Source organism: Notechis scutatus, chromosome 3 (assembly GCF_049901735.1).
Source record: "Notechis scutatus isolate UNSWTSFEM ecotype Mainland chromosome 3, rNotScu1.2, whole genome shotgun sequence".
NCBI classification, from domain to species: domain Eukaryota; kingdom Metazoa; phylum Chordata; class Lepidosauria; order Squamata; family Elapidae; genus Notechis; species Notechis scutatus.
The window spans coordinates 36,505,241-36,518,237 of record NC_142011.1 but is presented as its reverse complement, the minus strand read 5'-3'; the positions used below and the strand labels follow the sequence as shown (position 1 = coordinate 36,518,237).

Genomic DNA, 12,997 nt, shown 5'->3' with positions numbered 1-12,997 from the left:
TTGCTTATGCTTAAAGGTATTTATCTGGCATAATTCATTTATTACTGTAACAAAACTGAAAGCTCTACTATATTTATATTAGTAAATGCAAGAGCCATAAGTCATTTTTTAAAAAAAATATAAAATCATACATACACGCACACACAACCACACCCCTTTGGGTTAAGCCCCATAACTTCAAAGAATTTTTAGTCAGCTAATTTATCATAGATTCTGATGTTTATTATTTGCTTTCATTATGGCAAGATTTATCTCTTGCTTCTATCATGAGATTTTAAGGGGCTCTGAAATAGATCAATGTCAAGTCTTTATGATATAAAATTCTCACCAAACTATTTCAGAATGTTTAGCACCAGCTTAAAATGGTCCCGTTGTTTCAACATCCCAAATTCTAATGCATCAAACCAAGGATGGCCAGTATTTCTTTGTCTCACTTAGTAATTATAAGAGTGCTAATAGATGATAATATTAGCTTCAATTCACTTGATCAGCTTGATAATTATAATAGATCAATGCAAAGTTTAATTCATGGGAAATATGTTAATATATTTGTTTTTTCATTGATGTGTAATCAGTGGTGGTATTCAAACATTTTTACTACCGGTTCTGTGGGCATGACTTGGTGGGCATGGCAGGGGAAGGATACTGTAAAATCCCCATTTCCACCCCACTCCAGGGGAAGGATATTCTGCAAAATCTCCATTCCCTCCCCACTGCAGGGGAAGGATATTGTAAATCCCCATTCCCTCCTCACCCCACTAATGCTTTCCAGCTCCATTCTCCTGTGCAGGGCAACAAAAGAAGACCCAGCCGATCAGCTGAGACTCGGGAGGCAGAGAATAGATGAGGGCAGACCCAACTAGAGGTGGTATTTACCGATTCTCCGAACTACTCAAAATTTCCGCTATCAGTTCTCCAGAACCTGTCAGAACTGGCTGAATACCACCTCTGTGTATAATCCATCTCTTGGCCTACTTATGAGTAGTCTGCCCTGTATGTTCAGATTTTTAGTGAGCACCTTTGCTGATTGTACCACATAGCTCTCTTTTTCCATGCCAATAGCTGCATTAAGAAACGGGTCCCAGTTAAAATTGAGGCTGGCCCCCCTCCTCCTTAAAATTTAAAACATAGGGCCTTGAATTAGTTTACAATTTTTCCTGATGTCTGCTACATTTCAATTTTAATTTTTAAATTGTTTTCTAGATAAATCATTTAGAATCGCAACATGGGCATGGGCAACATAGAATTTTTTTAAAATAAATAAATTCTTTTTACATGTTGTCATGTCAACAACACTCTACAACAGATCTAGTCTCTAGGCCAATTTGATGAAGAAACCAAGTGTTCAATGGAGCTTATTTCTGTTGCAAATTGACCTGTGAACAGTTTGAAGAAGCTACAATGGGAAGGTGATTTGAACCAAAGGGAAATAACAACAAGAATTGTGAGCTCACCTCCTTAAGTATTCAACAATGACATATAAAATCCATCTCATAAAGAGTATTATAGCAATGGGGTGGGAGAATGTTGTTGATTCCCTCTAACTTCAGAGAAACAGCAGAGAGGAGCAGTTTTGGCAACAGAAGGCTGATTTGATGTATGGCAAGTTAGAGGAGCACAGCAGTTCTCGTCATGCCGAGAGAGAATGTTTTTATTGCAGAAAACATGCATGGAGCCATCAAGATTGGATTCACAAAGTGTCAGTCAATTAGGCAGGAGACTAGAGGCTGCTTCAGATGTGAGGGCTGACTGTGTGGGAAAACATTCCTATGACTAGATGAATAGCTTTCCCCAGAAGGCATGGAGAAGCACATGAATCAGTGTTGTCTCTTGAAATCCTTCCCTGGAGTGGTAGATGAGCAGCCCTTGATGTATAGTTTTTTCCCTTTCATCTTCTCCAACCATTAAAACTAAAGAGAGTGAATAAAGATGCGCGGAGCAGCCTCATAATTCTGCACTGCATTTGTTACAGTACAAGTGTATATGTAAACACACAAGCGTGCGCGCATACACACACACACAAAGCAGGACTCCGTGCCACTTGTTGCCATAAGTAAAAAGATGAAACATACAATACCTAAACACAATGGTCTGTGCTAATAATTGAACAAAGTAAATGCAAGCAGCCCATTCATTATGATTGATTCATATCCTATAACCCTATTTTAATGGAGCACAAATAGAGTAAATGCGAATCATGGTTTGCACTGGCAGCCTCTAATTTCTGAATGTTTAGCTGCCCTTCTGAACCGAGTCTACATACATATGACTTGGGAACAATATCTTAATCCATATGGGAGGACTAAAAGCAAGAGCAGCAGGCTCCTGCATTCCCCAAGATTCATTTTATGTTATGTGCCATCTGAAATAGATATTCACACAGTTTTTATTGTTATATTGTTTATCTCGTTTGGGTATACCATCAGAACAGAGAATTGAATTCAGCACTGGGAAACTTAACCTGATACTGTCAAGCTGCTGCAGAGACAATAGATTGGCAAGGATGGTGACTGTGTGGAAGTACTTCAACATTAACTCTGTTTTCCCAGCATTATACTGTTCTGGTAATATATTCCTGCTGGGTATATTACCAGAACAGTATAATAAAGGGAATACATACTTAATTTTGCATGTAGTAACAACAACAAGAATAATGTTTGCACAACAATAGGAAAATGATGAGGTCCCAACAGATGAAAGTATAATAAGAAAAATATTAGAATGCGCTGAGATGGATAGATTGACACTTAAGATAAAAGAAAAGGAAGAAACAGAATATTTTAACATGGGATTTTATTTTACCTATGGTCAACTAATAGAAACAGAGATTAGAAACTAAACAGAATTTTAAAAGATAATAAAAATTTGTTTTGAAAATTTTGCAAGGTGGATAAACTTATTGTATTATTATTCTGTGATTAATATTGATATCTTTATTAAGATTAGTAGTATGATTATGGTTATTGTTATATCTTTACTTAAAATTAATTGTGCCCAGACAACATGCTGTTCAGATAGACATGGAATTTTTTATGTTGTTTTTTTTAAAATGTGCCAATAGAACATATATTAAAAAAAACAAAAAACGCATTAACTCTGTAAAGTAAATGTAGCATAGTTTTTTAAGATTAACAAATAAACAAAAGCAAACTAAAACAATGATAGAATTAGGGTCTGTAATCATATGTCAGTAATATCAGCCCAGGAGCACTGAAAAGCTGCAAGTGAGTACTGTACTGGATGTGCCCCACAAAGGAAAACACTTTCCAACAGAAAGTGCCCCATCTTATTTAGCCATTCTCTGGATCAGGGGTCTCCAACCTTGGCAAGTTTTAGCCTGGCGGACTTCAACTCCTTTGCTGGCTGGGGAATTCTAGAAGTTGAAGTCCACCAGGCTTAAAGTTGCCAAGGTTGGAGACCCCTGCTCTGGATCGCTAAGGGAGAATTCATTATTCCTGATCCCAGCTACTAACAGCAAATTCTACAGTGTTTTCAGAGGCATGTACAATATTAGACTAATACATATGGGAGCTAATTAGTCCACAGCTGGAGTTTTGTACATTAGACAGAATGAGAATTGGATTAGCAGCTTCAGTTGACAAAATCACTCAATTGGATTAGCAGCTTCTTGCCACCAAAATCACTCAATCGTTTAGTAATAGCATTGGAGGTAACAGCACATTCCTACTGCAAACCTGTAAGGGAATTGTATTTTGTCTTTGTCTGGGGTGAATTTTAGGTTTTTAGACCCTACTACTATATCTAACAGATGTTCAGGTTCTCCTGGATTAGGAGGAGTTTGAAAAAATCTTTATTATGGAGTCTCCTAATCCAAAACAAAGTTTTGAATGGTGCTTCCACAGTGCCAACATTTCCATTTCCCAATCCCTCAAAAGTAGTTCAAGTGTGATCTATGACCATCATCTCTTCTGCTGAGCTCCCAATGCTAAGAAAAACCACCAGTTTGCCCAGTTATAATCCTGGTAATTTTTTTAAAAACTGTTCTGATGCAGAAAATATACCATAATAATTGCTTACTCACACAATACTCCAACACAAGTACCTCCATTTTCAAAAAAGCTAATAAAAATCCAGTGAGAACACCTTGTGACCTATCATGGACTGGTTTAGAATTAAAGGAAAGATATCTTCACACAGTAATAACTAATAATAGATCTGCTGTTATCTTGGAATCAATAATTGGAAAATTTTGAGAGCAATTTATGTCTTTATAAGTAGCAACTTTAAACTTCTGAAGTCTCTTTCCGCAATATAGTAGGCTCAATTCCTATACTTTCATTTTCAAGTTATTATAGCTTGACTTAGTAAAAGATACTTTTGATCACAGAATTCCAGTTCTAATTCTCTAGTATTCAATTGGCTGATATAAAGCTGTCCTGCCTCTCTCACACATCTGAGCAATAAAGCCAACCCTCCTGCTTCTTCTTTCAAAAATCTGCTATGATAATAGAGCAGATCAAGTGAAGGCTGTGGTTTCACTGTAACAGACTGTGGTTTCATTATAATAATTAGTGGCATTTATAATGCTCATCACCTGTAACTCACAGTACTTCTTTGTGAAGCAATGATCTCCTGAGATGAGATTAATGGGATCCAGTTGGGCTACCATACCACATAATAATTGTTTCATCCCACCAAAATGTGGGCTTTTGTTATTGTCAATAAAGTTGCTGTTGAAATCTCTGTTTCCTAGCATGGAAATGCAAATTTAGTAACATTCAATGATTACTGAAAACGTGATACAAGCATGAATAATCCAAAAGTTACCTCATGGGTGTCAAACTCGTGGCATCACATTGCTGTCACATAACATATCGTGACTTTTTTCCCTTACACGGAGTTGGGGTGGGCATGGCCTGCATGTGACGCATCCGGCCCGTGGGCTGCCAGTTTGACACTCCTGAGATTCTACCTCTTCCCACTCACATTAGCATAAACTCCCCTCTGTCCAATAACAAATATGGTGATAGTAAAAGAAGCCTTCCTTCTCTCTCCCAGCTTCTCTTCCTTATATGGTTCTCCTACAAAGGTAAATGTCTCAATGTTTTTGTGGATTGGCATGCTGCCATATCAGTATGAGAAGATGACGATAAAAAGAATCTGCCTTTTCTGTTTCATTTCCATTGCTACAGCCAGAGCTATATACCAAGTAAGGAGGTTGCTAGCTGGACATATAAAATGGAAATACAGATAAATCAAAGCCTGTTACCTTCACAATGGTATTAGCAAGTCCGTGGTCCAAGTAGGTGTGAACTTCATGGAGCTCTGCTTGGGTTGAACTGAGCTGTATTTTTTTCAGGTTTGGAAAAAGCCTCAAGGAAGAACTCACCCTATTTCAATTTTTCTCAGGTTCGCTCGCAAATCAACTGCTTAACTGCACTAGCAGTTACAAGAAGTGTTTATTCCAAGATGATTGAGCAGGCAGGGGCTTATGTTTTCCACGTGAGACTTACTTGAATGGTCCTTCAAAACAAATTTGGTTTTTAACCAAGTGGGTTACCGTATTGTCCCAAGCCACCATTTTGATTCCTTTTGATTTTTGTACCAGAGACATAAAATGATGCAGCCAAGAGATGAGCATATTCCACGTTGTGCTTCTGTTGTTTATTTGAGTAAATGCAAATGCCTATCATTAGCTGGAGATGTTTACTAAAAACTGTGTGGCTGGTAGGCCACTCCCAGTAGAAACGACACTGTGTCCATGAAACCCTGTGATTAAAGTCATTGTTCCATAGACAGAAACAAGCTACATGGCCCTACACAGCATGCCTTCTTTCCCCTTTTATCTACAACATTTGTCATTTACCTCTGGTGGTTCTTTAGATGCTCAGCCATCATAGTCTAATGAGGCAACAAGGAAAACAGAGGAGAAAGTGGAAGATCGTAGCTTTCTCCTTTCCTCTTCAGTTACTAAACTAAGCCTTTGTTAAAGTAGCCCAAGTTCTATAAACTTTTGAAATGTCTAGGCTTAAGTGATAACAGAATATATGGGGTTCCATTCCTTCTCTTTGTCCATTTCTCATATTTTCCCCATGCATCTATGGAGCAGATGACTGGGAATACATATATGATATCAGGTGGAATGGTAGTTTGTTTACAGGTAATACACAGAGCTTCAAAAAGACCTATATCAGAAACACAAGGATTATTTTCATCACTTTAATTCACATATCAGCTCTAAATTTCTGAAAGTTATATTTTCTGATAGAAAATAAATGCAACATAGATAATTTCAACATAATTTTATTATTAATTTTACAGCGCCTAATTTGCAGGTGCCAAATTACATGCATCTTTTAACCTGGAATAGTGGGCGATGCAATCGTACAGGAAGAGCCAAATTGATGTAGTAGTTAAGATACTAGACTAGAAACTGGGAAACTAGGAGCTTAGCTCAGTCCTAGGCAAGAAAACCATTTGGGTAATTTTGGTCCAGACATTCTCAGCCCTAGGAAGAAGGCAATAACAAACCACTTCCCAAAACATTGCTAAGAAAATTGTAGGGACTTGTCCAGGCAATTGACAAGTGTCAAATTAAACATTACAGGATAAAGTGAATGCAAAACTTCAAAGAAGCATTCACAGTAGAACAATGTAAAGGAAAAAAAATCAATAACATGTATTCTAAGCTATAATTTCAGGGGAAATTGATGTAAAATGTTTTGCAGATGTTATATAACATTGTCAGTGATCACCAAAGTAGACAAATCATATAGCAATGAATATTGGAAATGCCATATGAAAAAGGAACATTTTACCACATGTAGTAGTCATGCAAAAAAAATATATATCAAAAGTATTGGAAAGAAATAAATCAAAACATTCAGAGATTCTTAAGCATAAAATTTGAACTGAAACTACAGATAGTTTTTATTAAGAATCACTCCATAAAACATATGTATGAAAAGCATCACAATTTACTAAGAAATGTATTGTTGGCTGCAAGAGCATTTTTGGTACAATATCAGAAAAATGAGATTTAGCTGACAATACAAGATTGGAAAACCAGAATTGGAGAATATATAGCAATGGTAAAACTGTCCATATATATTCATAATACAATTCTAAATAAAATCAAATAAGATTGACTCACTTATACGTGATATATTACATATAGCAAGGCAAATATGGGCATTTGAAATATTGTTTTTTAAGAAAAGAGAACCCAAAATAATAGATTTAATTACTTAAACAAATCCTAGCAATAACTTCAAATGTTTAATGTTCAAAGTACAGTACAAATATTTGAGTAATGGTTAGCAGCTAGGGAAATAAATGAGAGGGAAGGAGAGAATGCACTACCAAAGTGTTTTGGTTTTTTGCACAATGTTTTTATTTATGTTTTATTAGTAATTGGATGCCTTCTGCTTTTCTTTTTGTATCTTTATTCTTGTACATCTCCTGTTTAAATGATCTGTTAAAGTTTATGCAATTAAAAAAAAGATCAGTGAAAGATTCACGCAAAAAACACTCAAAATCAAACGTATCAAAATCCAATTTTCTAGCCACTGTATTACCACGCACCCCAAAATAAATATATAACTTCTCTCTCAATAGCAGCTTGTTTTTTATCATTTTGGTTCCTTGAAATCTTTCCTCAAGACCCACTTTTCACTTGGAACTGGTGTTTCAATCTCCTAATCCTCTTTATAATTTATTACATAGTCTATAACTATTGCAAAGCAATGTTAGCTGGAGATATCCAGTTCACCCTTGCTTTAATTTTCTTCTCATTTGTCATTTCCTTCATGCAAAATTTTAAACTGTAAACTCTTTGGGGGTTGGGACTAAGGACCTCTGTCTCTTTAAAATGATGGAAAAAATGAATAAATATCAACAGTAAAAATTTAATTTGGTAAATTGTAGATAGCTAAAGTATCAAATGGTGCTGAATTGTAAAACTGTAAAAACATTAGTCTTAGACTTAACAGTATTTATCCTATCAATTTGTGTAAAATGTGGCCTTTTATTCCACACCAATCTTCTGCTTATTAGTGAAAAGTTTGTTTTTCAGATGGTGTCTGTGGTCCGAAATCTTACTTAGAAAAAGAAATGGGTATATTTCATTATATGGAAATTATCTATATAATTTTAAAAGTTATATGTTTAAAAGTTATCTTTCTATTTCTGTAATTATAGGATGCTACAGAATAATCAGCTCACTCGAATTCCTGCGGAGGCTCTTTGGGATCTTCCTAACCTTCAGTCACTGTAAGTCTTTGTGGACTGTGATTCTGAACTATGGAAACTTTTAAGTAAAGTTTCCCTGCTGCCCCCACCCCCACCCCCCACCCCCCAGTGTTGGCTTGAAAGAAATAGAAATCCAGACAGTGTTTGTTCTGATACTTGAGTAGGAAATAAACAGGAAAGCAATCTTATATGATTAATCAGAAAATTTGAAGTTGATTTTGATACAAACAATTTTTAAAGTTTTTTGAAGGTTTTGTTTTGCACAAATTCTGCCAGCATGAGCTCCATATTAATCTTTATGAACATGTTAGGATATCAAACTCCCAAAAAGAGTAGAGCTAAAAACAAGTGAAAAATGCAAACAAGGGCCAATATGTCAAGCTCTGCAAATGCAGATCGGATACTGTCAGACTACATTCTTCCATCTTGTCTCTAGCATTTGCCTGCATTGTCACTTCTGACTAACTGATTATGTCCTAGTTTCCATTGCATGTCTTCCTTTGAAGACAATATCAGCTGCTGATTTGGGATTGAAAGGAATTGAAAAATGTTGGTAGCATATAAGCCAAATGACTTTGGTATTCAAAACTCCTCTCACATTTCTATGCATAGAAGTAAGAAAATATGATCCCATTCATAGCAGTTGTAATATATTTTATTGGGCCCTTTCCCTATAGGGTAATCATATTTTAATGAATTCCTTGACTTGATTTTTAAATGCCCTAATTAATTCTTTAATGCCCTCTTCCTGTTTTGACCCAGTGTCTGTTTGGATTGGGGATGGTTGTAAATATTTACAACAAATAACAAAGTCAAATAATAATTGTAGCAAAATAATTAGCACTAGCTCTTGCTGTCAGGAAGGTGTTTCTTTTTAACATTCAGCTGTCTGGAACTGGCTTCTTCCTGATACCTGTACAGATTTAAGCATGCTCAACTTCCCAGTTAGTAGAAAATGTCGGCCCTGTTTTCTCTTCTTGTCCTCCATTTGTTAAGGATGGCCAAAATAAGCCCAAATGTGCCTGATCTAAATCTTTTAAATCTTTTAAATAAATTTTATTAAGTTTCCAAATTTTAAAAGCATAAAATAAAACTTTATACATTGTTATCAACATCAAGACAGCTTTTGCATCTCCTCACATTTTCCAGTATATGTATTTATTTATTCCTTTACCATTACATCTTACTCTTACTGTTAGATCTGAGGTAGATCGGTTCGAATGAGACGCGAGACCATTCTAGTGAGTTCAGCTCTTTATTTAGAATAAGAACAGTCTGAGAAATCCAAGCCGCGGCAGCCCTTCATATAGGCTGGCTCGCGGCTCAGCGGCCAATGGCAGCGCTTTGAATCTCCCGCGATCGGCGCGGCCAATCGCGGTAGATTCTTAGCGCTCCAATCACGGCCGGTGTTTCAACCAATCAGGTCGCTGTCCGTCCGGGCCAATCAGTTGTGAGGGTTTGGAGTATGCTAATATAGTACACTTACTATAAATCAATATCTTTTATCCTTACATCTCAATCTTCTCCATGGTATATTTACATATTTACATACATATTTAAATCTAAGTCTTTTTAGAAGATCCAGAAATATACTAGCCCAACAACTGATATGCCTTTCTATTTCTGGAGTCTCTGAATGGCTTACAGTATTACTGAAAAGATTAAAAACTAAAATTATTTGATGCAATTATGATCGATAATTTAATGTGCCACCATTTGGGTAGCACAATTTTGTAGCAAAGTACTGAGGTGTAATCAACCCAGTCCTCTTAGCCATTGTGGTTCTTAATTTTTTAAAACCATTATTTATATATTTATGTATTAACTTTTTATAGTTTTATTGTGCATAACCCAGTGTCACCTTTTGATGAGATGGACAAGCATGTAAATTTGATAAAGTTTCTTTGATGTTTTTCTATAAGCATCATTAAAATGTACTTCTGATATTCCACTATAGGCTTTAATTTAATATTGGCAAATTTAAATTCAAAAGTCTCTGGCTATGAATTGGAGATCAAAACCTCTCAAAATATGTTGAAATACTTACTATTATTAGATACCTATTCTGTTCATTTCAGATCTAGATGATAATTCTGCTTAATCTTTTTGTGATTTTACTATCTGTCTAGAAATAACCTGTAACAACTATGCATAAAATGTTCTTTAAAATATTCCTCTTCAAGCCTCTTGAATTCCTTTTCAATGTGGTTTTTGTTGTCAGTAGATGTTAATTAAGCATCATATAAACATTCATGTTTGGGGTGAATAAGCAATCTTTAGAGAATTGAAAATGATTTTCCTCATGACAGATGGCTTGCATTGTTAAGTCATTATGCAGTGCCACTCATTGTGCAATCCCTCCATGATTCCTATTTCAAAATAGATCACTTCATAATTTGTTTTTTATACCTTACACGATTAAAACCACCAATCCAGATTTTGTAATTTTATTTTTTTATTCTCTGTAATTTTTAAACCTCTGTAAATTTTCAGCTCTAAGGAAATAGGGAGGATTATTTTCTCAAGCACCTTGATTCTGAAAGGAAAATAGAATGGGATTTCTTTGCAGGCACTGTTTTCTCAAAGCAAAACAAAAGATATCCCTGCAGATGAAACCCCATTCAGATTTATGTACAATTACTTTCAAAACAACCATGTTTTCATACAAAAGAGATGATTTGAGCTTACTTCCACAAACACGGGCTCTGGATAGCATCCAAGTAAATGAAGCATTTGCTTTCTCTCTCAACAGTGAGCTACAATGTGTTGGCTGAATTTGAATCTTTAATATTTGTAGTGGGAGAAGATGGCTTAATTTTATCTGTCAATGTGAATCTGTATATGGAAAGGAAAATGATTCACAGCCAGCACTCAAAAAACCTATGGGTGGCATTCATCTGTGCTTCCACTTCATCTGGCATTGTAGCAGGCATCCTGTGGTGTTGCCAGCTGCAGTGGTTGTGGAGTGGGTTTAAAATCCATATGGAAATACCAGCATAGTTATGCTTAGCTTTGGGAAGACAAAAATAAAGATAAAACTACATACTATGTGTATTAAAATTACTTGCAGTGGGAGAAAAAAGAGGGGTTTAATTTTTCCTTACAAAGAAATGGATTGTCCTGATTTTTTTGTTGTTGTTGAACTGCACTAGCAATATTATCCCTTTAAGTAAAAAACAGTGCACCCTTACCTAGATTGAGAATCTCTTGACAAGCCTCTTTCCTGGTTTCTTCAGTAGAACAATCGGGTGTAAGTCCTTGACTTACAATAATTATTTAGTGACCATTCAAAGTTACAATGGTACTGAAAAAAGTGACTTTTTTCACACTTATGACCATTGCAGCATCCCAGGGGTCACGTGATCCAAAATTCAGACACTGAATTCATCCTAATTCATATTTATGATGGTTGCAGTGTCCGAGGATCATGTGATCACCTTTTGTGACCTTCTGACAAGCAAAGTCAATGGGGAAGCCAGGTTCACTTAACAACCATTTCATCAACTTAACAACTTCACTTCACAACTAGGGGAAGAAAGGTTGTAAAATGGGACAACCTTCACTTAGCAAATGTCTCACTTAGCAACAGAAATGTTGAATTCAATTGCGGTTGAGGACTATCTGTACAAAGTCTGGCTGAAGCAAATGACTGCAAATGACAATTTACTATTTAGTGCAGATGACATTGGAACTCCGTGTCCCTTTTTGTGAGATCTGTGCACTCTTGCACTCTTTGAATAAAAAATGGGTTTTACTTTGAATTTTCTCTTGTATGTTACATCAGAAATGGGGAAGAAAAAAGATCAATAAACATCATTTTTATAATCCTTCTTCATAATATCTGGAGACAAAAACATGCAATATCATAATTAGCTTCAGATGGTATATCTGGCCTGTCGGGCTTGACCTGTGAACTCATGGGGACCTACTTTGGGGTATCTCTGGACAATGACAGTTCTCTCTGCCATCACTTAAACGATTCAAGCCACCATGCTAAGGAATACCATTGCCAAAATTACAGTAGCTGCAGCTACTAATGTTGCATGCTCTTCCATTTTCATCCCTAGTAGACATTTGGAGGCAAAGTGGAGGCAATTTTAATACAAACCAACCTTAGATCTATTTCACTTGATAAAAATGAACCAGATATTCCTCTTTCTTTGTTGTACTCTGACATAAAGTAAGAACTACTGCCTTCTTGAGCTTCCCTCAATGGTGACAATTTTCTTCCTAAAGCCAGATTTAATAAGGGTGGGGGGAATTCTCTTTAGAGTATTCCCAGCCCTTATTAAGTCCCATTAGACCAGTGCTTATTAGGATAAATTAGGTTTGATGTGAAAGAGATGAAAAGTTGTTGAGTAAATGGTTTTCCTCTTAGCAGACTGCTTTGTGAATTAAGGCATATCTCAAGCCAAGCTGATTTCCTCAGATTTCATGGGGGCTGCCAAATAGCTTTTTGTTCAGAATTGGTCTTATGCCAAATATCTGTCTGTTATTTCTATCTCTTCCTCTTGAGGATTGTCATCCTTTGGGGAAGGGAATCAAATCTGAATTAAAGACTTTTCTTATTTTAGTATTTGTGAGTTCCACAAGTCTCACACACACATATAACAGCTTATCTATCTCCAACATGGAACTTTCATATATCATATATCATATATCACTATAGAGCGGCTTTCAAAAATTATATGTCCAATCCCATTTACCAGGGTTCTGACTTTTTTACTTTCCTGAAGTCAGGACCCTGGCATGTAATTTCATAGAATACTTTCCAAAAATCAGGAAT

At 35.9% G+C, this 12,997-nt stretch overlaps 1 protein-coding gene across 4 annotated transcripts in view; it reads left to right on the top strand.

The window, feature by feature from the left end:
• The window catches only part of LGR6 (leucine rich repeat containing G protein-coupled receptor 6), a 147,223-nt gene that overhangs the window by 62,989 nt on the left and 71,237 nt on the right, over window positions 1-12,997 (top strand). For all 4 annotated transcript variants that reach the window (XM_087959525.1, XM_087959524.1, XM_087959526.1 and 1 more), the window contains exon 4: window positions 8,161-8,232. In XM_087959525.1, coding sequence (XP_087815651.1) covers window positions 8,161-8,232 — 72 coding nt within the window. The remainder of the gene's footprint in view (window positions 1-8,160; window positions 8,233-12,997) is intronic.